The 27,480-nt window shown below is 46.1% G+C and overlaps 1 protein-coding gene across 5 annotated transcripts in view; it reads left to right on the forward strand.

Moving 5' to 3' along the window:
• LOC311609455 (baculoviral IAP repeat-containing protein 1b-like) overlaps positions 1-27,480 on the forward strand; it is a 107,215-nt gene that overhangs the window by 72,650 nt on the left and 7,085 nt on the right. For all 5 annotated transcript variants that reach the window (XR_014783393.1, XM_084802571.1, XM_084802570.1 and 2 more), the window contains exons 9-15: positions 6,800-6,881; positions 10,249-10,306; positions 10,774-12,885; positions 19,100-19,267; positions 20,518-20,670; positions 20,920-21,006; positions 25,337-25,501. Coding sequence is in view for 4 of the 5 variants with exons in the window: in XM_084802571.1 (XP_084658697.1) it covers positions 6,800-6,881; positions 10,249-10,306; positions 10,774-12,885; positions 19,100-19,267; positions 20,518-20,670; positions 20,920-21,006; positions 25,337-25,501 (2,825 nt within the window). In the remaining variant the exon portion in view is untranslated. The remainder of the gene's footprint in view (positions 1-6,799; positions 6,882-10,248; positions 10,307-10,773; positions 12,886-19,099; positions 19,268-20,517; positions 20,671-20,919; positions 21,007-25,336; positions 25,502-27,480) is intronic.

Consider the following 27,480-nt stretch of genomic DNA (forward strand, 5'->3'; position numbering starts at 1 on the left):
AGAGGACAGCAAGATATAAAATGATAACTGGCGAACCAACCATATCCTATCATCCAATAGTCTGTCTAGGACACCCCTGTGCTCTCAGTTGTTTATTTGAGGGTGGGATGAGCATAAATTCAGAGCTTAACAGGAACAGAATTCCAGCATGGTAAAGTAATTTTTATAAAATTGTGTTTGTTTTTCAGTTTCTCTCTTAATTTAGTGATCACCCAAATAACTGTGGCTCTAGTGTATTATTTGTTTATCAAGCTTTACAACACAATGCTGAGCAGTTATTGCTCTGTTCTTAACCCTCTATGGTAATCTGGTTTCCTCCCAGCATACATCCTATAGATCCTTGTTCTTTATGGCTTTTATTGCCCCAGCTACTCTCTCTTCATGCCTCCTGGACCTCTGTCCAGGGAGGAATCCCCTACTTCCTCTCTCTATTTCCTCCTCTCCTGACTGGCAGGAAGTCCATCCCTATTCTCTCCCCTGTAAGCTGTAAGCTGATTTATTGGCATATCAGGGGACAATTAGGAGGGAGTGTTTATACAACATTGAGACAGGAAATTCTCAGAATAAGTATTGCAACCAGATATGGGGGTGGGGTGGGGGGGTAACAGAAATAAGCATTTGAATTACACAATAATCTTATAACTATCTCAGAGACTTACAGCAGGGTAAAAATGCAGACCATAACTGACCATAGACTGCTCATTCCTAAGGAGTATACTTCCTCTTCCCACACTCAGGGGACATCGCAGAAGAGAGTCCCAGGGGATTATAGGAGCCAGAGAAGGAAGCCGGGTGTGGTGGTACACGCCTTTAATCCCAGCACTCAGGAGGCAGAGGCAGACAGATCGCTGTGAGTTCGAGGCCAACCTGGTCTACAGAGTGAGTCCAGGACAGCCAAGGCTACACAGAGAGACCCTGTCTGAAAAAAAAAAAAGAGCCGGAGAAGGTAGAGGACTGCTTGGTTTGCTTTGCTTTGTACACAGCAGGGTTCCTCACTCAGGAGCTCATCTATAGGCAGCGCCCAAACCATCCACTCCAAGCCCAGCTGCAGGAGAGGAGCTGTTGACGCTTGTGTCTGCTGCAGTCAGTCTCTTCAGGGTGTGGGCCTCGTCAGGCTCCCAAGCGCTGCTGGACGTGTCCACTCACACTTGAGCAGTGCCATGTCCACTCACACTTGAGTGGTGCCGTGTCCACTCACACTTGAGCGGTGCCGTGTCCACTCACACTTGAGTGGTGCCGTGTCCACTCACACTTGAGCGGTGCCGTGTCCACTCACACTTGAGTGGTGCCGTGTCCACTCACACTTGAGCGGTGCCGTGTCCACTCACACTTGAGCGGTGCCGTGTCCACTCACACTTGAGCGGTGCCGTGTCCACTCACACTTGAGCGGTGCCGTGTCCACTCACACTTGAGCGGTGCCGTGTCCACTCACACTTGAGCGGTGCCGTGTCCACTCACACTTGAGTGGTGCCGTGTCCACTCACACTTGAGCGGTGCCGTGTCCACTCACACTTGAGCGGTGCCGTGTCCACTCACACTTGAGCGGTGCCATGTCCACTCACACTTGAGTGGTGCCGTGTCCACTCACACTTGAGCGGTGCCATGTCCACTCACACTTGAGCGGTGCCATGTCCACTCACACTTGAGCGGTGCCGTGTCCACTCACACTTGAGTGGTGCCGTGTCCACTCACACTTGAGCGGTGCCGTGTCCACTCACACTTGAGCGGTGCCATGTCCACTCACACTTGAGCGGTGCCGTGTCCACTCACACTTGAGCGGTGCCATGTCCACTCACACTTGAGCGGTGCCGTGTCCACTCACACTTGAGTGGTGCCGTGTCCACTCACACTTGAGCGGTGCCGTGTCCACTCACACTTGAGCGGTGCCATGTCCACTCACACTTGAGCGGTGCCGTGTCCACTCACACTTGAGTGGTGCCGTGTCCACTCACACTTGAGCGGTGCCGTGTCCACTCACACTTGAGCGGTGCCATGTCCACTCACACTTGAGCGGTGCCGTGTCCACTCACACTTGAGCGGTGCCGTGTCCACTCACACTTGAGTGGTGCCATGTCCACTCACACTTGAGCGGTGCCGTGTCCACTCACACTTGAGTGGTGCCGTGTCCACTCACACTTGAGCGGTGCCGTGTCCACTCACACTTGAGCGGTGCCGTGTCCACTCACACTTGAGTGGTGCCGTGTCCACTCACACTTGAGCGGTGCCATGTCCACTCACACTTGAGCGGTGCCGTGTCCACTCACACTTGAGTGGTGCCGTGTCCACTCACACTTGAGCGGTGCCGTGTCCACTCACACTTGAGCGGTGCCGTGTCCACTCACACTTGAGCGGTGCCATGTCCACTCACACTTGAGTGGTGCCGTGTCCACTCACACTTGAGCGGTGCCATGTCCACTCACACTTGAGCGGTGCCATGTCCACTCACACTTGAGCGGTGCCGTGTCCACTCACACTTGAGCGGTGCCATGTCCACTCACACTTGAGCGGTGCCATGTCCACTCACACTTGAGCGGTGCCGTGTCCACTCACACTTGAGCGGTGCCATGTCCACTCACACTTGAGCGGTGCCGTGTCCACTCACACTTGAGCGGTGCCATGTCCACTCACACTTGAGCGGTGCCGTGTCCACTCACACTTGAGCGGTGCCGTGTCCACTCACACTTGAGCGGTGCCATGTCCACTCACACTTGAGCGGTGCCATGTCCACTCACACTTGAGCCATGTCCACTCACACTTGAGCGGTGCCATGTCCACTCACACTTGAGTGGTGCCATGTCCACTCACACTTGAGCGGTGCCGTGTCCACTCACACTTGAGCGGTGCCATGTCCACTCACACTTGAGCGGTGCCATGTCCACTCACACTTGAGCGGTGCCGTGTCCACTCACACTTGAGCGGTGCCATGTCCACTCACACTTGAGCGGTGCCGTGTCCACTCACACTTGAGCGGTGCCATGTCCACTCACACTTGAGCGGTGCCGTGTCCACTCACACTTGAGCGGTGCCATGTCCACTCACACTTGAGCGGTGCCATGTCCACTCACACTTGAGCCATGTCCACTCACACTTGAGCGGTGCCATGTCCACTCACACTTGAGCGGTGCCATGTCCACTCACACTTGAGCCATGTCCACTCACACTTGAGCGGTGCCGTGTCCACTCACACTTGAGCGGTGCCATGTCCACTCACACTTGAGCGGTGCCGTGTCCACTCACACTTGAGCCATGTCCACTCACACTTGAGCGGTGCCATGTCCACTCACACTTGAGCGGTGCCATGTCCACTCACACTTGAGCGGTGCCATGTCCACTCACACTTGAGCGGTGCCGTGTCCACTCACACTTGAGCGGTGCCATGTCCACTCACACTTGAGCGGTGCCATGTCCACTCACACTTGAGCCATGTCCACTCACACTTGAGCGGTGCCATGTCCACTCACACTTGAGCGGTGCCATGTCCACTCACACTTGAGCCATGTCCACTCACACTTGAGCGGTGCCGTGTCCACTCACACTTGAGCGGTGCCATGTCCACTCACACTTGAGCGGTGCCGTGTCCACTCACACTTGAGCCATGTCCACTCACACTTGAGCGGTGCCATGTCCACTCACACTTGAGCGGTGCCGTGTCCACTCACACTTGAGCGGTGCCATGTCCACTCACACTTGAGCGGTGCCGTGTCCACTCACACTTGAGTGGTGCCGTGTCCACTCACACTTGAGTGGTGCCATGTCCACTCACACTTGAGCGGTGCCGTGTCCACTCACACTTGAGCGGTGCCGTGTCCACTCACACTTGAGCGGTGCCATGTCCACTCACACTTGAGTGGTGCCATGTCCACTCACACTTGAGCGGTGCCATGTCCACTCACACTTGAGCGGTGCCGTGTCCACTCACACTTGAGCGGTGCCGTGTCCACTCACACTGAGCGGTGCCGTGTCCACTCACACTTGAGTGGTGCCGTGTCCACTCACACTTGAGTGGTGCCGTGTCCACTCACACTTGAGTGGTGCCGTGTCCACTCACACTTGAGCGGTGCCGTGTCCACTCACACTTGAGTGGTGCCGTGTCCACTCACACTTGAGCGGTGCCGTGTCCACTCACACTTGAGCGGTGCCGTGTCCACTCACACTTGAGCGGTGCCGTGTCCACTCACACTTGAGCGGTGCCGTGTCCACTCACACTTGAGCGGTGCCGTGTCCACTCACACTTGAGCGGTGCCGTGTCCACTCACACTTGAGCGGTGCCGTGTCCACTCACACTTGAGCGGTGCCGTGTCCACTCACACTTGAGCGGTGCCGTGTCCACTCACACTTGAGCGGTGCCGTGTCCACTCACACTTGAGCGGTGCCGTGTCCACTCACACTTGAGCGGTGCCGTGTCCACTCACACTTGAGCGGTGCCGTGTCCACTCACACTTGAGCGGTGCCGTGTCCACTCACACTTGAGCGGTGCCGTGTCCACTCACACTTGAGCGGTGCCGTGTCCACTCACACTTGAGCGGTGCCATGTCCACTCACACTTGAGTGGTGCCATGTCCACTCACACTTGAGTGGTGCCGTGTCCACTCACACTTGAGCGGTGCCGTGTCCACTCACACTTGAGCAGCACCAATTGAATTCAGTGGGTTGCGAAAGGGTATGAAGCTGGGAGAGGGACCTGATGTGAGGAGGAGGAGGAGGAGGAGGAGGAGGGTCTGGAGGAACTGAAGAAAGACGGTGGGGATAGCTGTAATCCAAATACATTGTACATGTATCTGCAGTTTCCAAAGAATAGGTATTTTTAAAAGGAAAAGAAAAGAAAGGAAAGTATTCCAAACACTGGCTCAGAAAGTTCTGCCACTTGGATTAGCGTTTATGGCTGTATGTGAGCAAAACCTCAGCTGTGCAAATTAATGACAAAACTGAGTACAATGGAAAAAGGTGTCCCAGTCAGGTCCCTGGTTCTGGGGTGAAGTCGGCTTGTTCTTGTGTGGTCTTGTTCAGGTAACCACAGCTAAAGGAGTTCCTGAGTGCAGCGGTGAATCGGGTTCAGCAGGCAGCCTTTTACAGCACTCCGTCCTTCCTTCCCAGATTTCCCAGGGAGGCTTAAGGGTGGGTGGGCTGGTGGGTGGGCTGCCCTGGCCTGTCATCAGGGTGTCCTGCAGAGGAGCTAAGGAGTTGTGGAGGGGCGGGAGGAGTGAGTCAGGCGAGGTGGTCAGGGGACTCTGGCAGCTTTGACAGACTAGCAGTCAGATCACTTCTTAGACAGGTCTCACAAAACAAAGACAGACCCAAGAAGTACAGATTAAGTGTTTGATTTTTCATTATGTACCCAGGGTCACAAGTTCCGTCACAATTAGAAAATACCTGTTAACCTCTTTTCTCTCCTATGTAGGGTAGGTGAGTTGAAAGGGAGGCAGGGGCATTAAAGAACCCCAAATAAAGTGGATTTTTGAAAGATCTAAGCTTGCCGGGTGGTGGTGGCACACTCCTTTAATCCCAGCACTTGGGAGGCAGAAGCAGGTGGATCTCTGTGAGTTCGAGTCTAGCCTAGTATAAAAAGTGAGTCCAGGACAGCCAGGGCTACACACAGAGAACCCCTGTCTCGAAACAAAACAAAACAAAAGAAAAATTAAAAGATCCAAAGCCAACAGGTAATGCCCAAAACGTGGGGGACCAAAACAAAGTTAATTTTATAAAACTGTTTCTCAGTTTCTCTCTCTGAAGCAGGCTATCACACAAATAATTGAGACTCTTGTATTTGTTTTATAATAAGCTTCGCAGCACAAAACATGAGCAGTTACTAAGCTATTCTTAACCCACTAAGCTAATTTAGTTTCCTCCCAAGTTACATCCCAGAGATACTTGCACTTTGTAGCTTCCCCTGATCCAGCATCTTCTTCTGATGTCACCAGGACCTCTCCCATGACTAAATCCCCTACTTTCTCCTCTCTCTTTCCTCCTCCCCTGGATGGCGAGAAGATCTATTCTCTCCCCGGCTCAGTGATTGATTGGCTGTAAGCTGCTTTATTGGCATAGCAGCAGACAATTGGAGAGCAGTGTTTACACAACACTGAGACAGGAGATTCTCAGAACAAGGATTGCAACCAGATATGAGGAGTACAGACATCAGCATTTGAGTTACACATTACAGAAAGACCTTCTGTCTACACACCCAAGTGGATCTTCTGTGCTTGGTTGTTAGTTTTTGACAAATTGGCAATAGTTAATATAGTAATAAATTATTGTTAACTAAATTCTAAATTGCACACTTTGTTTAGGTAGCTTTTACTGTTTTGTAGTTATTTTTACATGAATCTATAGAGTTTTCTCATTAATTAGTCTCTTAATTTTTTATTTATTTTTACTTTATTTAGTTATGTGTGTTTGTATGTGCAAGTATGTTCATTGTGTGTACTACATATGGCCACAGGGAGACAGGGAGTATTTGGTCCCCATCTGTTCCCTCGGGACAGGGTCTCTCTCTGAACTGGAGCTAAGCTAGCATACAGTAAGCCCTAGTGACCCCCTTGCCTCTGCTCCCACACTGCTGGGTTCCTGTTTTCACTCTTTAAGTTCATGTTAGCTGGTTTCATGCCCAATGTCCTCACTGTTACTTTACACACCACACTCATTATTACTGAGAGCCACAGACTGAATCAGACTTTACAGGATGCGACACTGACAGAACCACTTTCTACTTCACGCTTGGTCCTGATCATCATGTTTTTTTAAAAAAACTAACACTCACTTAACTGTATGGAACCATTTTATGACTTTTATCTTCTCTGCATAGCTGTGTATTTCTTCAAAACCTGAAGTCTTCTGCACAAGAGATTCCAGCCCTTCAGAGCCCTGGTGTACTTCTGGAAGCCACGGTAATGAGCCCCGCCCCTTCTCTGACTCAGCAGCCTATGATCCTGCGGTTGAACAGCAACATCATTTGTAAATGTATCATAATTAAATAAATTCCACGGGCATCTAATAAGCATTATCAAGTGACAAGTGCATACAGGAACTTCACAGTGAACGAGGGAGACACCATATGTAGCTTCATGAAACAGACAGTCAGCCCCTCTCCTATAAGAAGTCTATTGCTGAGATTCCTTAGACTTATTCCTGTGGTCTATGGAGGGCAGTAGCCTTGACTCCTTCCTTTTGAGACATGCAAGGCGAGTTTCATTGGAGTTTTGTTTGGGACAAGTTGTCACTGTTTGGCTTGGGCTGACTTTGACTTGCTATGTTCAAGTCCAAGTCTGCCTGGGAATCGGTGATCCTCCTGCCTCAACCTTCCAAAGGCTAGGATTATAGGTGTGTGCCACCATTCCTGTTTGATGTTTGTCCTTTACGGCAATTGAGGAGATCATACCCAAGGTCTAGTGCATGCTTGCCAAGGAATCTATGACTGACTCCATCCCTGCTGTGCAGGGTGTTTCCTTAAGGAAAATAAATGTGCAGCAAAATCACTAACTCTGATGACAGTCTGACCCTACATGTCTCCCTGAGATCCAGTCTATCAATTCAATGGTGACACAAGCCACCTATATTGTCATAATGGTAAGTATGCTGGTCTTCATCCCACAGATCTGAGAATAAAGCTGGGTGTGGTGGCTCATGCCTGGAAACCAATACTCTGGAAGCTGAGGCAGAATTGTCAGGAGTTCAAAAGTAGCCTGAACAATAGTATAAGACATCACCCCCCCCCCAAAAAAAAGCAGAAACAAAACAAACAAACAAACATAAAGGAAAATAAAACAGCAGAACAAGTTTGGGCTCACTTGATAAATCTCATGTGTTTGGTTATTTTAATTAATTTATTAATTAATTAATATATTAATATTTATTTATTTATACCCTGACAATAGTTTCCCATCCCTCTTCTCCTCCCAGTGCTTCCCTGACCTCTTCCCCCCCATCCATTCCTTCTCCCCCACCTTTGTTTTTTAAGAAAAGGGGAGGCCTCCTATGGATATTAACCAGCCTTGGCGTATTAAGTTGTAGTAAGACTAGACACATGTTCTACTGAGGCTACATAGGCAGCCAGTAAGGGGAACGGGTCCCAAAGGCAACAGAGTCAAAGACAGTCCCTTTTCTCACTGTTAGGAGTCTCACATGAAGACCAAGCTACACAACTGTTACATGTGTGCAGAGGCCCTAGGTTAGTCCTGTGCATGCTCTTTAGTGTGCGGTCCAGCTTCTATGAGTCTCTATGGGCTCAGGTGAGTTGATTTTGTAGGTTTTCTCATGGTTTTCTCTTGACTCCTCTGCCTCCTCCAAGCTTTCCTCCTCCTCATCTGCAGGATTCCCCAAGCTCCACCTAAAGTTTGGCTGTGGGTCTCCGCACCTGTTTCCATCAGTTGCTAGGTGAAGCCTCTTTGATGATGGTTATTCTAGGCTCTTGGCTGCAAGTAGAGCAGAGTATTATCAATAGTAGCAGTGCTCCCTCTCATAGTATGGGTCTCAAGATGGACCAGTCACTCCCTGAGTTTCTACTCCATCTTTATTCCTGCACATTTTGTAGGGAGAACAAACTGTAGGTTGAAGGTTTTGTGGCTTGGTTGGTGTCTCAATCCCCCCATGGAAGTCTTGCCTGGTTACAGAGGTTGGCTGGTTCAGGCTCCATATGCCCAGTTGCTAGGAGTCTTAGCTAGGGTCACCCTCATAGATCCCTGGCAGTTTCTATTGTCCTAGATTTCTAGCTTGCTCCGGAAATGCTCCCTGTTCCAGATGTCTCTCCCAGTACTCTCTCCCTCCATCCTCCCCCCCCACCTCACCCCCCCCACCTGATCCCTCCTGGTCCCATCCCTACTTCTGCCCCACCTGTGCCCCACCCAGGCCCCTCCCCATATCCACTCATGATTTGTATTCTGTCTAAGTGAGATTCATGAGTCCCTACTTGAACCCTCCATATTACTTAGCTTCTTTGAGTCTGTGGATTGTAGCACGGCTATCCCTTACTTTATGGCTATTATCTACTTATAAGTGTACATGCCATGCATGTCTTTCTGGGTCTTGGTTACCCCACTTAGGATGATCTTTTCTCATTCCATCAGTTTGCCTGCAAATTTTATGCTGTCATTTTTAATAGCTGAGTAATACACCATTGTGCAAATATGCCACATTTTCTTCCATTAAGAGACATGTAGGTTGTTTTCAGTTTCTGGTTCTTACGAATAAAGCTGCTATTAACATGACTGAGGAAGTGTCCTTGTGGTAGGATGGAACACCCTTTGGTTATATGTCCAGGCAATTTTCTGAGAAACCACCATATTGACTTCCAAAGTGACTGTACAAGTTTACATTCCCACCAGGAATGGAGGAGAGTTTCGCTTGTTCTGCATCCTCACCAACATAAGCTGTTGATTGAGTTTTTGATCTTAGCCATTCTCAGGGGTTTAAGATGGAATCTCAGAGTTGTTTTGATTTGCATTTCCCTGATGGCTAATGGCATTGAGCATTTCTTTAAGTGTTTCTCGGCAATTCAAGATTCCTCGGTTGAGAATTCTCAGTTTGGCTCTGTACCCCAGTTAGTTGGGTTATTTTGTTTGTTGATGTCTAGTTTCTTGAGGTCTGTATATATTTTGGATATCAGCCCTTTGTCGGATGTGGGGTTGACATTGCAAGTGCAGGGAATGTAGCTCAGGTACTAGATGTCCCCTAATGGACACCAAGAGATCTTCAGCTCTGAATAAAACTAGGTGTGGTAAGAGGCTTGGAGTCCCAGAGAAGAAAAATATGACACAGAAGCCAGAAGTGTGAGGAGGCTCATGCCTATAAATCAGCTGTTGGGACATGAAGAAAGGAGGACAAGGAGTTCATTGCTACCCTTGGCTACATAAGGAGTTCAGGCCAGCTACACGACATGATAATCTCTCTCTCATAAACCGTGTGTGTAATGCTCTTTCTGCATCCATGCCAGTGTGTGATGGTAAACACGCAGTTTCTAATGACTAAGCACAGAGGCAGTGCTTAGTGATGTGGCAGGACTAGTCCTGTTCTAGACCTTACAATTTTTATTGCCCACAGAGTGCTCCCCCATAGAGAGGATGTATGTACCATGCACATGCCATCTAGAACACACTACTGCATGTGTGTCAAAATTATTCTTTCATATCTGGAGCACTCCTTCCTTCTATAAGCATTGAGTACAGGCTGTGATTAGAATGTTGGCCCTCTACGATGATATAATACTCAATCTCAGTTTAAGACCCAGCTTTGATATAACAAAGGATCTGTCTTTCGAAGGAAACCACAAGTGAGAGCAATCACGAGGATGCAGCGGCAGTTCATCCTACCACGGCTGGTAAGAACCTGACAGCAACGTGGGGCTGTGCATATTTGTACCCAGGGGTTTAAAAGGAAAGTGTATTTATAACTGTCCAAGGAGCTTGTAGGGGAGTGCACTGAGATGAAGGGAACTGTGGGTGAGAGAGAGTCTGCATTCCTGTGGCGCGTTGAGAGAGAATGCAGGGCTATGACAGCAGTGCTTGTGTCAGATCCAAACCAGCAGGCATTAAAGGTATCGTGCAGCAAGCTGGCTTCCTGAGATCTTCACTGGGCAATTAGGGTCCCAGGGCATCTAAATTCCTGTCAAATGAGGGATCTTAGGCATATTACCCCACATTCTGATACTATGGAAAGATCGTAGAGGATCTCAAGGTGTGGGGGTGTCATCGGAAGTGGAGGACAGTCCTAATCCACCCCTAGTACACGAGCATTGCGATCAGAAATGTGAAGGTTCACTTCCCTGTGCCTCTCTTCTCTCCATAGACTTGGCTCAGAGCGAAGCCCCATGGTTGCAAGATGCAAAGAGTCTGAGTGAGCAGCTGAGAAGCACCTACACCAAGGCCACTTTCCGCCACATGAATTTGCCAGAGGTGTGCTGCAGCCACGGCACTGACCACTTGCTTGGCTGCGATGTGTCCATCATTTCAAAGCACATCAGCAGGCCAGTGCAAGAGGCCCTGACGATCCCCGAGGTCTTCAGCAATCTCAGCTCTGTCCAGTGTGTGGAGGGGCAAGCTGGCACTGGAAAGACAACCTTCCTGAAGAAAATAGCTTTCCTCTGGGCATCAGGATGCTGTCCCCTGTTGAACAGGTTCCAGCTGGTCCTCTACCTGTCCCTTAGTTCCACCAGACCAGACCAGGGGCTGGCCGACATCATCTGTGCCCAACTCCTAGAGGCAGGAGGATGCATTAGTGAGGCGAGCCTGAGCAGCAGCATCCAGCATTTCAAACACCAGGTGCTGTTCCTGCTAGATGACTATAGTGGGGCGGACTCACTCCCCCAAGCCCTGGAAACACTGATTACAAGAAACTACTTGTCACGAACCTGCTTATTGATCGCCGTCCACACAAACAGGGCCAGGGACATCCGCCTGTACCTAGATAGGATTCTAGAGATCACAGACTTTCCCTTCTATAACACTGTTTCTGTGTTACGGAAGTTCTTCTCACATGACATAATCCGTGTGCGAAGGTTTATAAATTACTTTGGAATGAATGAATATTTACAGGGCATTCAGAAAACCCCCCTGTTTGTGGCAGCAGTCTGTAGTGACTGGCTTCAAAATCCTTCTGACCAGCCTTTTCATGATGTGGCAGTTTTCAAGGCCTACATCAAATGCCTGTTGTTAAAGTACAAAGCTGAAGCTGAGGCCCTCAAGGCCACTGTGTCCTCATGTGGGCAGCTGGCCTTGAGAGGGCGTTTTTCTTCCTGCTTTGAGTTCAACAGTGATGACCTCACAGAAGCAGGAGTTGATGAAGATGAAGAGTTGACCACCTGCTTGATGAGCAAATTCACCGCCCAGAGACTGAGACCAATCTACCGATTTCTAAGTCCTCTGTTCCAGGAATTTCTTGCTGCCATAAGGCTGAATGAACTCCTGGGCTCAGATAGGCAAGAAGACCAAGATCTGGGACTTTACTATTTGAGACAAATTAACTCACCCTTGAAGGCTGTGAGCTCCTACCGCACTTTTTTGAAGTATGTCTCCAACCACCCTTCCCCAAAGGCTGGACCAAGAGTTGTGTCTCATTTGCTTCAGTTGGTGGGTGAGAAAGAGTCGCTGGAGAGCGTGTCTGAAAATGAGGATTACATGAAGCTCCATCCAGAAGCTTCCCTGTGGATGGAGTCTGTCATCAGGTTGCAGCATTTATCTCCTGAAGGCTGCTCTTTATTTATTTCAGAAAACTTGGTAAGGATTGCTTTAGACTTTGCTTACCAAAGCAACACAGTTGATGCGTGTTCTCCATTTATCTTGCAGTTCCTTCGAGGGAGAACACTGCCTCTGAGAGTACTGAATTTACAGTACTTCTGGGATCACCCGGAGAGCCTCTTACTACTGAAGAGCATTGAGGTTTCCATAAATGGAAATAAGAAGGTACAGATAATAGACTTTCCACTCATAGAAAGAAGTTTGGAAACATTGCAGCCGCCAACTGTAGATCCGGACTATGTGTCTGCCTTTCAACCCATATATGAATGCAAGAAAAATTTGTCTGAAAAAGAAGAGATAATAAAGAACTATGTGGATATCCAACACCAGACCCCACCCAACATCAGTGCTGGCTACTGGAAACTGTCACCCAAGCCATACAAGATCCCTAGGCTGGAAGTTGGAGTGGCCAACATGGGCCCAGCCGACCAAGCCCTGCTCCAGGTCCTAATGGAAGTCTTCTCAGCCTCACAGAAAATTGAGCTCTGCTTATCCAACAGCAGTGGCTTTCTTGACAGCATCCGCCCGGCTCTGGAGCCGAATAAGACCTCTGTCACCAAGTGCTCCATGCGCAGCCTAGAGCTCAGCACAGCAGAGCAGGAGCTGCTTGTCACCCTGCCTGGCCTGCAGTCTCTCGAGGTCTCATGGGTAAACCAGTTACCAGGTAACCCCGAGTGTATTTACATTTCCATTTTGGCCCGCTGACTGTGTCTTCATATAGGCATAAGGTTATTGTGTAATGCGAATGCTGATTTTGTACTGTTCATATCTGGTTACAATTCTTGTTCTCAGAATCTCCTGTCTCAGTGTAAACTCTGATCCCCAATTGTCCTCTGATATTCCAGTGAGGCAGTTTTACAGCACAACACTGAGCAGTTAGTCCTCTGTTCTTAACCCTCTAAGCTAGTCTATCTTCCTCCTAACTCCTAAATCACCAAAATACTCGCACTTTATAGCATTCTCCTTTACAGCTGTTCTCTCCTCGGGTCTCCTGGTAAAGAAATCAAATGGCAACCTATAGAGGCACAAGATTTTAAAAGGCTTAAGGAGCCAATAACTTGGACTTGGGTTTTATGGTTGGTGACAAATATGAGTCTAATTGCATTTTTCTACATGTAGACACCCAGTTAGACCAGCACCATTTGTTGAAGATGCTGTCCTTTTTCCATTGAATAGATTTGGCTTCTTTGTCAAAAATCAAGTGACCATATGTGTGTGGATTCATTTCTGGGTCTTCAATTTTAATCCATTGATCAACCAGCCTATTGCTGTGCCAGTATCATGCTGTTTTAATTACTGTTGCTCTATAGTACAGCTTGAGATTAGGTATGGAGATTCCTCCTGAGGATCTTTTATTGTACAGGATTGTGTTAGCTGTTCTGGGTTTTTTTGTTTTTCCATATGAAGTTGAGAATTGAACTTTCAATGTCTTTTAAAATTTGTGTAGGTATTTTGATAGGGATTGCATTGAATCTGTAAATTGTTTTTGGTAAGATGGCCATTTTTACTATGTTAATGCTCCCAATCCATAAACAAGGGAGATCTTTTCATTTTCTGATGTCATCTTCAATCTCTTTCTTCAGAGATTTGAAAAATTTTTTCAAACAAGTGCTTCACCTACTTGGTTAGAGTAACTCCTATTGCTTGAGGCTATCAAACAAGTTTTGGCTAACATTCCCCATATGTTAAACACATACTTAATAAGTCGGCCACACAGAATTACGTAACTCCAAGAGATTGGAGAGATTTTATGGCAGTCATTCTAGAGCCTGGCCCTCAATTGCAACGTCTGTCATGGTAGAAAGATGAGGCTTCACTTATGGAGCAACGGAACAGAAAAAGAGGAATTGATATTGTCAAAGGTCAGTTACTAGATGAAGATCTGTATTCTAAATTAAGGGTACAGAGCCAGGCGTGGTGGCGCACACCTTTAATCCCAGCACTTGGGAGGCAGAGGCAGGCAGATTTCTGTGAGTTTGAGGCCAGTCTGATATACAAAGTGAATTCAGGGCAGCCAAGGCTACAAGAGAAACCCTGTCTCAAAAAAAAAAAAAAACAACAACAACAACAAAGAGTACAAACTACCACTGATGATGATGTCCTAGAACAATGCCATACAATAGGCTTAAATACTTGGGATAAGGTTTAAAAACAAGGACAAATGGAATCATTTATAAAGATAACTAACACTCTGAATAGAACAATATCAGACCCAAATGTTAGAGAAACTCTACATGGATCTGTAATTTTTGAGAATGTTAATTCTGAATGCAAAAGGGATATTAGACCCTTGAGGGCAGGATCCACACCTCTTCATGAATGGATCAAAACTCCAGACATAGGAACAAATGTACATGATTCAGTTATAGTTGGACAAAAAGCTACAGGAGACATCAAAACACAAAATGCCCATTGATATGGCTGTGTAAAATCAAATCATTCCCTAAAGGACTGTGAGCAAACAGATCCTAAGGATAAATTCTTCTATTATAGTAATAATTTAGGAAAAAAATTTCTTATGAATGTAGAAGATGTGGACGGAACGGTTATATGGCTCATGAATGCAGGTCATCCAAGAATAGTAGAGCTAGTTCCTTAATTTTAGAAAACTGACTAAGGGGCTTAGCTCAAGGCCCAGCAAAAAACAGCATGAGCCATTTGTTTCCTATCCACCAAAAAAAGAATTATTCTAAGAAACAACTAGAAAAGTCAAGGCCTGTTAGGACAAACAGGGCTACTAAAAACTTAGATAAACCATTTAATGGAGATAAAGTTGCTCCTAGGGATAAAACAAGAGATTCTAAAGATACCAAAACCCAGATATTTGGCAAGCATTATAAATGATAAGAGGCCAAAATTAAAATTACAGTTAGATGGCATTGAGACTGAAGGATTAGGGGACACTGGAGCAGATATAACAACAGTTTCCCAGGATTGCTAACATCCAATTTGGCCACTTAAAAAGGTATATACATAGCCCCTAGGAGTTGGGTCATCACTGTGGGTAAAACGAAGTCTAAAATGGCTTAAGTGTGTCAAGCCAGAAGTCCAAATAGTAAAGTTAAGACCATTTGTGGGTGATATAGTCATGAGTTTATGGGGGAGAGATTTGTTGCAATAATGGAAGGCATGGATTACCATTTCTAGAGACAAGCCATAAAATCAGAGATGTTCCAGACAAAGATATTAACAAATCTTATCAGGAACAGCCATGGACTGCCCAAGTTGTCCATAAACAGAACACAGAAGAAGCTGATTCTCCAATTTTTGGTGGGGAAGACACTGCTGACCGAACACCAATGGCCTTACCACTAAAGTAGCCAACTTATTTGAGTAGAACAATGGCCTATGACAAAAAAAAAAAAAAAAGCAAGCAACTTGCAGCCAGTCACTGAGTAGGGGAGAGAATAGGGCTGGAATTCCTGCTCTCCAGGGGAGGAAGAGTTAGAGGAGGAAGTAGATGTTCAGCCATGGACAGAGGGCCTGGAGCAGAGAATGCCATAAAACGCAAGTATCTCACCGGGCGTGGTGGCGCATGCCTGTAATCCCAGCACTCAGGAGGCAGAGGTTGGTGGATCACTGTGAGTTTGAGGACAGCCTGGTCTACAAAGTGAGTCCAGGACAGCCAGGGCTACACAAAGAAACCCTGTCTCAAAAAAAAATTTTTTTTAAATGCAAGTATCTCAGGGATTTACACTGGGAGGAAGCCAGACTAGCGTAGAAAGTTAAGATTAGAGTAAAAACTACTCAGTATTGTGCTGTAAGCTGCTTTATTGGCATATTGGGGAACAGTGTTTGCACATTGTTGAGACAGGAGATTCTCAGAACAAAGATTACAACCAGGTATGGGGGATAAAAAACTCAGCATTTGAATTACACAATAACTTTGCACCTACATTTTCTCATTCTTTGTGTTAGATGAATGAAACATCTCAGTTTCTTCTCTTCAAAAGTGTTCCTTGATAGGAAAGACCTGAACACCTTCTCTGCCTGGGTTAGTGTATAAATCACTGAAGGGCCCTGAAACATAGACTGTGGTTCACATAATTCAAACAAAATTAGCTTAATACTATCATCAGTATTTCATGGCTTGAGAGGTTTTTCAGGGCACATGAATTGCTTGCTATTAGTAAACATTGGATTGGGGGTAAGATGACGCTGAAGAATTATCTGTACTCTGGCTGCCAGAAGGAGGAGGGAGTTTATCTTCTCCAGAAAAGGAATTAAAAAATAGGAGCAATATGGTCTTAGTCATGTTTCTGTTGCTGTGGTAGAACATTCTGACCAGAAGCAACTTGGGGAGGAAAAGGTTTATCACATCTCACAACTCCCAGGTCGCACGGTCCATCACTGAAGGATGTCATTGGCAGGAAGTGGAGAAGAGACCAGGGAGGGATGTGGCTTCCTTCCCATGGCTGCTTATACAACTGCCTTCTTATTCAACTCCTGAGAACTCCCTCTGAGCTGGGCCCTCCTTCATCAATCATTAATCACACACACACACACACACACACACACACACACACACACACACACACACACACACACACAATACCTTACAGACTTGCCTACCTGCAGCCTAACAGGGACATTTTCTAAATCTAGGATCCTCTTCCCTGATAACTCTAGCTTGTTTCAAGTTAACAGAAAGCAACTAGGAAAAATATCTTCTATTAGATGAATCTTCTTTTAAGTAATATTTGACAATTTTCAGTATAGATGTTATCTGACTTTCATTACATTTGTTTTTAGATACTTATGAGTTTAGATGGGCCTGTAAATGTTTGGTTTTTAATTTTTTTCATAATCATAACTAGTCTAGCTTTTGTCTTCAGCTGTCTGTTCCATGCTTAGGAATGCTTTCTTGTCTATATCTGTGTGTTTCACTTTTTTTTTTACTCCGTGTGTGTGTGTCTGTGTGTGTGTGTGTGTGTGTGTGTGTACGGCACATGACCATGACACACCATGGGTATGGGAGGGAAAGGAGGGACAACTTTCATTCTTCCCCTGCCCCACCACATGGATCTTAGGGATTAAAATGAGGTTGGCAGGCTTGGGACAAGTGCTTTTCCTCCCTAAGCCATATCCCCGTGCTACACACCCCTCTTGTTTAGGAGAGGGCCTCGTGTATCCTAGCCTGGCTTTGAGCTCATTGTGTCTTTGACTGTCACCTTGAACTGCCTGGACCCCCCCGCTGCTACCTCCTGAGTGCCGAATTACAGGCATGCCCCAACATCTAGACTCTGAGAGAATAGAAATATTTTTGACTTTGATTTTAAATATTCGTCAGATTCAAAACACTGCTGCTTAGCTCATGTAAAACAGAGACAAAGCAGAGCTGAGGATGCTCCTTGGAGGGTAGAAGGCTTCCCTACAATGCTCTGTGTTCAGCCAAGCGCTGCAGAAACTGATTGGTGATGCATGTGCACTCAGGAGGCAGAGGCAGAGGACCAGGATTTCTAGAGTCAACACTATTCCAGGGTGTGCATATCTATCCTGGTGTGTGCTACATTCTGTTCATCCTTTCATCCATTATGAACAGCGGTTGCTTCCATCTCCTGGTTGCTATGACGAACGCTGTCATGACCATGTGTGTTACAAGTGTCAGTTAGATCCCTGCTGTTCATTGGCTTAGGTATATGTCCAAGAGTGGAATTGCCTGCTAATATGGCATTTCTAATGGTTTTAAGACAGTCTCACTCTATAGCCTGGGCTTCCCTGGAACTTACTATACAACACAGGCTAGCCTTGAGCTGTGGTAACCCTCCCGGACACTGGGGTTACATCTGTGAGCCACCACACCTTCTTTGTGTCTCACTTTTGAGGACATTCCCAACTGTGCTCCATGGTGGCTACTCCATGGTACCTCCCCAACTCCAATGTGCAAGTCTTCCCTTTTTCCACATCTCCTTTAGTCTCATTTTCCCTTTGCTTTGCTTCATCATAAACATATTCCTGTAAGTCAGTGTTCTCTGCTGTGGCAGGGATTTACATTTGCCTGCTGACTGAATAAGACTGAGAAGATTCTCAACTGCTCATAATGGCTTTTTCTTTTCTTTTAGAAATCTCTATTCGAATTCTTTGTAATTTAAAAGATTTGAGAAGGCATTGCAGGTTGTGCTTTTAATCGTGACACTCCAGAAACTATAGGAGGATTGCCATGGGTCTGAGGCCATCTCGACAGTAGAGTGAGAACCTTTCCCAAACAAAACAATGCTGCTCTACTGTAGGAGTCCTTTGTTACTGTGCATATTAACCCTTATGTTACAGGGAGGGTATCTCACTAGAACAGCATTTGCCTACCTAGGTTCCATCTGCAGCATGATAATAGTATCAAACACATGGTTTGAAAACCTTTTTCTCTCATTCTGTAAATTGTCATTTCACCTCTTTATTCTGATGCATGAATAACTGTCAATTTTGATGAAGTCTAATTTTTCTTTTTTTTCCCTGCTGCCTTTTATAGCATATCTAAGTATCCATGGTGAAGTCCGAAGTCGTGAAGATGACCTGTTTTCTTCTAAGAGTTCTATAGTTTTAGCTCTTACATGTGTCATTAATCCATTTTTTATCTTTTTATGAGTTGGAAGCAGGAACCCAACTGTGTTCTTTTGCATGTGCAAACCAGATGTTTCCACACTGTCAGTTGGGGAGATGTCTCATTTATTTTGTGATCCAGAGACCAGCACAGGGCTCCCCTATAGTCTATGATCAGCAGATGCTGCAGCTGGCACCATCTTCATGATGTGCTTCCTGGACAGATGTTAGGATGTCTGAGAACTTCCATCTTGAAAGTATGGAATGGATGAAGGTCACAGCACACTTGAGGACTCCCCCTTGGGACTCTTGAGTGATGGGAACTGTGTGCTGCTTTCCAGATCAACTCCTCTCTAACTTGGACACGTTTCTGGGCCTGAAAGAACTGTCTGTGAGACTTTGTGACAAAGCTGATGTGCTTTCAGTCCTTCCTGAAGAGTTCCCAAACCTCCACCACATGGAGACCTTATCCATCCAAACTTCCACCGAGTCTGACCCCTCCAGACTAGGTAAGGATGGGGCTTGGGTCTCCAGTTCATGTCTCAGCTGGAAAAGCTACTTGGCTAGTAACTGCTGGATGCAGTAAGTCATCATTAGGGAAAACATTGCTGGGCCTGACATGTGAACCGTGTCCATGGGAAGATACGGGAACAGTGTTCTTCCTCATTAAGAGGGCAGAGATTCATTTGTTGCCTGAGTCTTTAACGAACCAGGAACTGTTCTGAGCACTTCACAAATACTAACTCACTCTTCAGACCCAGTGTGTGAGAGAAGCCACGGTGACTGTTGTTGATTATCAACCGGGGAAGTTGAGGTCTGCAATTGCTCAGCTAAGAAAATGCATCTTCAAACAGAGAAGGTTTGCATTCATGCCTGAGCTTTACACTCCTAACACTTCCTCTCCAAAGCAGTGTATGGAGTTCTCTGCTGCTGCTGTGTTTTAGTGGCGTGTGCCACTGAGGGAGAAGGAATCTAGCTGGGAGGAGCTTGGACCTTTCCTCCATTTCTGTCCATTCAGCCTCCTGTTGCTGGACAGCTGTGCAGCCATCTTTTGAGAACATGTCATTTAACAAAGTGACGAAAGCACCATGAGATCCTTAACTTTTAAAACACTGAACACTAAGTAAATGTAAACCAGGAACTGACATGGCAGATCTGCATGCAAAACAGTCACTAGGGTGGGGCGCGGTGGCTCCTGCCTGTAACCCCCAGTGCTTGGGAGGCTGAGACAGGAGGACTGTCCCATCCATTAGATTGGAACTGTGGAATCCCATGTCAAAAGGATAAAACAGATTTCTTCAAAGCTGTCCTCTGACTACCACATGTGAGCTATGGTACTTTGTGTCTCACACACACACACACACACCAAATACTTTAATTAAAAAACATTTTTAAGTTGTACTTCAGAGTTGCCCTCCCCTTTCTGTCACTCCGTACAGAATTCCTATTGTGTCAGAGCAGGGTGCACACACAGTGACCTTAGGATGCTGACACTGCTGGTGAGATATAGGGAACAAAAAACGGATCCAGAGAGGGTCAGGAACTTGCCCCAGGTCATCTGCTCAGTAGTCAGTTGCAGAAGCTGAGCAAAAGCCCAACATAGTCTGAGCCGTAGAATCTGTGCCACGGCATCACTACAGTATGTGCCATGTGTTACTGCTTGTATAATCAGTGAGGCTGGAGCTGGTGGATTGAGGGTCTACTTGAGATAGAATTTTGTAGCCTTCTCTAATTTCCGAAAATCCTTCATCTGTTCCAGTTGAATTGATTCAGAACTCTCCAGATCTACATGTCTTCCATCTGAAATGTGATTTCCATTCGAATTGTGAGTCTCTCATGGCTGTGCTTTCTTCCTGCAAGAAACTCAGAGAGATTGAGTTTTCTGGAAGATGCTTTGAACCCATGCCATTTGGTAAGAACTGTACAACTTTGACTTCAGATGCACCTGATCTTCAATGAGGCTTTCATAACCATGAAGTGCATCTCTGACTACAAATTAAACCTTTCATTTTCAGAGTTATGCCCTTTGCTTAGTCATAATAGTTTGATTTGCATATTGTATCACCTTTCATCACATTTGAAGTACTCTTTATTTCAACAGTGCCCCTCTGTGTCATAGGAAATGTATCTGACCTGACACTATTTTATTTCTTTTTCATAGTCACCATTTTGCCAAATTTTGTTTCTCTGAAGATTTTGAATCTTAAACGCCAACAATTCTCAGATAAGGAAACTTCAGAACTGTTTGGTAAGTTTATAAAACAGTGTTTTTTAATTTATTCTTTATCTCTTTTCCTCCCCCTCCTTCTCTTCCAGTACAAAGCAAGCTGTGTACACTTGTCCCTTTACTTTCATGGCAACTGGGTCCAAGCCCTGCCTCTGCTGCAAGCACTAGGAGATCCTCCATGGTATAAAATGGTGCAGTGTTTTCCTATGACCCCACACATCCTCTTTATATTTTAAACCACGTCTCCATTGCCTGCAATACCTAATGCCATGTAATTGCTATGTAAACAAATGTGTCGTTCTGGGAATAATGAGGAAGGGGAAATATCTGGACACATTTAGCACAGACACAATTTTTAGAAATTGAACGTGTGGTCGGCAGAATGTGCTGATACACAGGTCACGCACCCGCCATGCTGGTCCTTAGGCTGACATCATAGTGATGCTCAGTCTCACCCCCCGCCCCAGATGCTATTGATCCCACACATCCTCATGCGTGATCTCATAAAACACACTACTATCAGACTCACTGGCATCCTAGGGTAGAAGTTGGTCATAGTGGCACCATGTAACTTTATTGTTGGGCATCCACTCTAAATATGCTGCATCCGTTTTGTTTCAAAGGTTTCAGAATACATATAAAAACTTCTACCTACATTAAGAAAACTACTCCGTGATGAACCATATTAAACACAATGATAAGTATAGAGAGTTGATATATACTTTTAGAGTTAAAAATGTTTAGTAAAGTGATATGCTTTTGTGGGAAATACTAGCAGGGAGAAAAGGGGGAGAGTGGTGATATGGGGTGCAGACTTCTGTGGGAATGAAAGAGGCTAGGCCCCTCCTTCCTCTTCCCTTCTGTGGAGGCAGCTGCTGTGTGTGTTTGCTTTGGCCTTGGAGGTGCTGGTAAAGCAGCAGAGACCAGGCATTACAAAAGCCACTGTCATTGCCTCAGGTTAACTGTGTAAAAGGCACACTGACTATAAGAGAGTCAGGTTTCCACACTGCTAGAAAAGAAAACTACAAATATTAAAGCAGAAGGCTAATCAGTCTCAGACATAAGGAAACAACACTTTGGATTCTTGTGCCTCGCTTGAAAACGAAGCCTTAATGAAGCAAATTATATTTCTTCTTGAAAAATGGATGCAAATATATTGTCATAAAGTGAATTTCAAGATTTTCCTCACAGAGAATAGCCAAAATTATAGATTTGTCAGGAAAAAAGGCCTGAGAGATGGCTCAGTGCGCAAGAGGCCTGGCACTAAGGCTGATGACCTGAGTTGGATCCCTGGGACCAATGTGATGGATGAAGAAAGATCCCACTTCCAAAAGCTGTCCTCTGACCTCTAAACCCTAACCCCATACCATGCTACACATATGCCAGCACGCACACACACACACACACACACACACACACACACACACACACACGCTATATATATATACACATATACACACAGAGATGTGTGTTGGAGTCCAGCCTCGGCAGGGCTCAGACCCGGAAGAAGGATGTGTGCAATCGGTGAAAGAAGACTGGAAGCACGAGGTGCCGTTCACATACTCTGGCACCGAGACAGCTCAGGCCACCTTTATCTACACATCTGTTTCCTCATAGCTGGAGAGGTATACATTCATTTTCTCACGTACAGTCTCTTTTAAGAATTTCCTATGTTTAACAATAATGGGTTCCCTCCCTTCTCCTCCTCAATTCCTGTGGTTTCTTGCTAACCCATGAACTGTATCAAGAAAGAGGAAACATAGCTTCAGCAAGCACACTAGCCCAGCACACTGCCACATAATCAAGTGACTGTGGTTGGCAGCAGTGGCTGACATTAGCTGATATACCCAGACTAGGCCCTTGTGTTGACTCAGCCGTGTCATCACTATTACAAACAGAGGAGCAGTGATCAGAGACAAACAAGAACGAACCATGCCTGAGCTTTCTTTTCTAATTCTGGGGAAACATCTGTCACGGACAAAGTGAAAGTAACAACTGCCAATAGCAAAGCCAAAAATGCAAACTCAAGGCAAAAACTCAAGGCAAAAAGCAAGCATTCCCTCAGGAAAGGCCAGGAGAGTCTGCAGGAGCAACCCCACAGGTCCTTGCCACGTGGGCACGCAACTTCTCAGGGCTTGCCGGGAGAACCGTCTGAATTATACTCGCACACCATTCCCAGAAGACACTTTGCCACTGTCAGGTGTAATTTGTTTTTCAAATGTCAGAAAGAAAGAAAGAAAGAAAGAGAGAAAAGAAAGAAAGAACCACAAATTGGAAACATTGGTGGAAACTCATGTTTGTTATTCCACAAACATACATGGATCTGTATTCATATATAGAATCTAAGTTTCTATACACAGGTGTCTCAGGACAGTCGCGTGAGAGACCAGAAAGCACTTTACTACTAATGGACACCAGTGCTCAGCTGCTTGTTTCTGTTCTATTTTGAACAGTTTTGTTTTCTGTACACAGAGATAGGATAATTTCTTTCAGTGGGTACCTGTCTTAAGTAACCCATTTAAGAAAGATCACTTAGAACCTGTGTTGGAGGTTGGTCTGATCTATGTATTTTGATGCTAATTACTGGCTCACAAGCTCTAGTTAGTGCCCTCAACTTTGCCTCCCTGATTGGCTGAATACCTGGGCAAGGCAGAAAGAAGGGACGGAGTGAAGGTTTGTGACCTTTGAGCAGAGAGGATCTTCGGAGAGAGGCAGACTGGACAGAAAAGGACAAAAGAAGAATAGCCATGGGATAGGAAAAGAGCCAGAACCCAGAGGAGGAACTCTGAGGTTCCTTGTGGACAGAGATGGCCAAAATGAACAAGCCTAGCGAGTATTTTGGGATCATGGAGAGGAGGTAGCCCATATAGAAATTAATGGAAGCAGATGGAATGGGATGGCGACTGGGAGATAATGGAGGATAGTTTAGGAGGAAATAGGCTATTCTAAAATACATCAGGTGTCTGTATCTTTATTGATGGTAAAAGTGGGTTAGATAATACTGCCATAATAATTATAAGCCTAGCCGGGTGTAGTGGCGCACGCCTTTAACCCAGGCACTCAGAAGGCAGAGGCAGGCAGATCTCTGAGTTTGAGACCAGTCTGGTCTACAAAGTGAGTCCAGGACAGCCAAGGCTACACAGAGAAACTCTGTCTTGAACCCCCACCCCCAAAAGCATCTAATAGTAAACATTTATTATTTATTAGGTCATACCTTAAACTAACACCAACAAAACTGAGAGTGGTAGCATATGCTCCTAATTCCACCACAGGGAGAATGTGGCGGGGGTGGGGGTGGGGTTATGAGTTCATAGCTATCCTGAGTTATAGAGTGGGACTCTGTCTTTTAAAAGCCCCAAAATAAATCATTTAACCCAACTAAATGAAACTTATATCCTGTGCATACTAATATAACTACCATCAGTACATATTGAAAGTAAAATTTTATATCCAGCTTTGCTGGCTTAAACAGATATGACAAAAAAAAAAAACAAAAAAACAAAAACAAAAAACAAAAAAAAACTCCTTGAGTTTTCATAGGTGGCTCAGTAAAACTGCTGGCTACCCATCTTGCTTTGCTTTTATAGAAACAATGGAACAAAACCAAAGTTCAGTTATTTAGTATGTTTGTGCCTGTGTACATGTATGCGTGTCAGAAGCGTGGGTATGGGTCCCAGGGTCTGAAGCATGCTCAGCAAGCACCGTGCCACTGTGTCGACTGCCCAAATACCTGGGCTGGGCTCCTAAATACTCTTCCCTGAAAGCATCAGAGTCTGTGGAGACACATGTCACTCAAGGACTGAAACAGGGAAAGCCAAAGGTAAATCTGGAACATTGGTCCATGCCAGAAAGTTTTCAAAATAGTTTCTATGGGGCCTCGGAAATAGACATAGTGATCATGTGATCTACAAAATGTCCTGCTGAGCAGGGGTAAACTTGGGAAGGAAGGCTGCCACGGTGGTGGGCCGTGATTTAGTGTCTGGTGTGGGTCTCCTCGGTGTGACCTCACTGGGGTGATGGCGGGAGGTAGAGTGATAGCAAAGAGGCGAGCTGAAGAATCTGTGCGATCAGCAGAGTGACCTGCAGCTGGAGAGAGCTGGCTGCTGCAGAGGACGTGGGAACGGAGAGACAGCCTGCACCTGGGTGAAGAGGTGGATTAGGGGAGATGGAGGAAGCAGCTGCAGAGAGCACAGGGAGCTGCTGTGTGCTGACCCCTTCTCTAGCCTGAGGAGAGGACAGTGATAAAGATGACCTCTGTTGGGTTGGGCCTCTAGGACTCCAGAGTGTCACGGGCACACGCTGCTCATGGTTGGAACACCCACAGGAGATGGCTTTGTTGTGTCTCCCACAGCACAGGCCCTGGGCTCTCTCAGGGACCTGGAGGAACTGCTCCTTCCCACTGGGGACGGGATTCACCAAGTGGCCAAACTGATTGTCCAGCAGTGTCTGCAGCTTCAGCGTCTCCGAGTCCTTGCCTTTGGGGAGACTTTGGATGATGACAGTGTGATGGAAATTGGTGAGTGTAAGAGGGTTTCCCGTTGTGCGGCAGCCTTTAGCATTGCTAGAGCTGCCCGCTCCATCTGGCCTTCCAGACGGTCCCGCCTACCTCACGTCCTCTATCATGCCGCATCCTCTCACGCTGGCCAGGCTGGCAAGGTCAACAGCCTTGGTTTTGTGGGGGTGGGTGGGCTGGGAGTGGGGGAAGGGAAATAGAGAAGCATCCAGTCTGTGGTTCTGTTTTCCCAGTGCTGGGGACTGACCCCAGTGCCTCACTCACGCATGCTAGGCCAGGGCGCAACCCCTGCGCCACAGCCCAGTCAAGTCTGCATGGCATTTGATGGTCCACAAACCTGGCAGGGCACTCCTTTTATGACTTGAGTATTTACAATGTGCATAGGAAGGTGTTAAAGTCCCTAGTGGAGAGCCCAACAAGACTCCAGTTTGTGGTCCTGGGGATTTGGTTACCTTAGCACAAAAAAGCTAGAATTGGAACACAAACCGTCACCAACACCAGAAGCCCAGGGTCAATCGCCCAATAAATAATCAATCTATCGATCCATCTCTGCTACCTTGTCCACCTTCCTTATAGTTGGAGTTTTCTTTTATATCTTTAATCTAGGTGCACAGCACGTGTAGATTGGTATGACCTTTCTGGTAGACCAGTGCTCTTCACCTGTGGGGGCACTTCTTGCTTTATGCTCACTTCCTGCATATTAATATTGGCATCCAGTATCATTTTCATGTCTTTTTTCCTACCTTTTAAGCTAAAGTCTGTCTCTCCCACAGTTACATAGTTAGACTTAAAAGTTGACCCTAGGAAGGAGTTCAGTTGGTAAAGTGCTTGCCTGGCATGTATGAAGCCCTGGCTTGGTCCCTAGCACCACATACAAGCAGGGCTGGTGGGTATAACTGCACATCTCTGTATGCCAGAACTCAAGAGGGAGAGGCAAGGGGATGACCATCATCCAGATCATCACCATTGGCCACACAGCGAGCTAAAGGCCAGTACGTGCTATAGGAGACCCCGTCTCAAAACAAACAAAAAACTCACACTCACCAAAGTAGTGCATGACACGAATCCAAGATTGCAGAGATGGCTTAGTCTGTAAAGTGCATCCAGTCCATGCAAAAGGCTCTCAGTGTGTTATGCAGCAAGTGCCACAAAGAGAAGCCACTGAGGAGCTGGGGACGGGAGAAGTGGTGGCACTGACTAGCCACACCATCCAGTGGAACCTTCCGTCCTCAGGCTCAGTGAAAACTGGACCCAAAAAGTAAGGTGCAGGGCTCCTGAGAAGACAGTTAACTGCTGGTCTCCACAACCTACATGTGCATGATGTGCCACCACATACACACTTAGACACACTCACACACGTACACATACAAACATTTAAAAGTAAAAACCCAACCCATTAATCTTTTATCTATATTTAATATACTATATTATTTAAGTATGTTATATTACTATAGTTAAATTTTTACTTTTTTTTTTAGAGTGTCTGTTGATTAATAATCCAGTCTGGACTTTAACTTGCTATGTAGCCCTTGATGGCCCTGAACTTGTGATCCTCCTGCCTCAGCCTCCCCAATTAAGATGACAGGAGTGTGTCAGCCCTCTGTGTATTTTTATTTGGTATTGATTTCTTTATTTCTTCCATAGGATATATTTTTTCTCTGTTTTTTTTTGCTTCCTACATTTATTAGCTTATTAAATGCACATATTTTTTTCTTCAGGGGTTGTTAGGTAGTGTAAATGTAACTTTTATTCCCCTGTTATTATTGTCATCTCATAGGCTTACTGCTGAATTGAATAAACTCACTCTTTCTAGCTCTTTCTGAGATCTGGTTTGGTGGTGCAATTCAGCTGTTCTGGCTCAAACTACTCTCCAAGCTGACTGATTTAATTTGGCTTCTCTCAGCTTCTCACTGAATTGCTCTGCTCAGCCTCACACTAACTTTGGCAATTTGTTATAATCTCTTGGCTCCTTCTTATCCTCT

Source organism: Acomys minous, assembly GCF_964271855.1.
Source record: "Acomys minous genome assembly, chromosome: 11".
NCBI classification, from domain to species: domain Eukaryota; kingdom Metazoa; phylum Chordata; class Mammalia; order Rodentia; family Muridae; genus Acomys; species Acomys minous.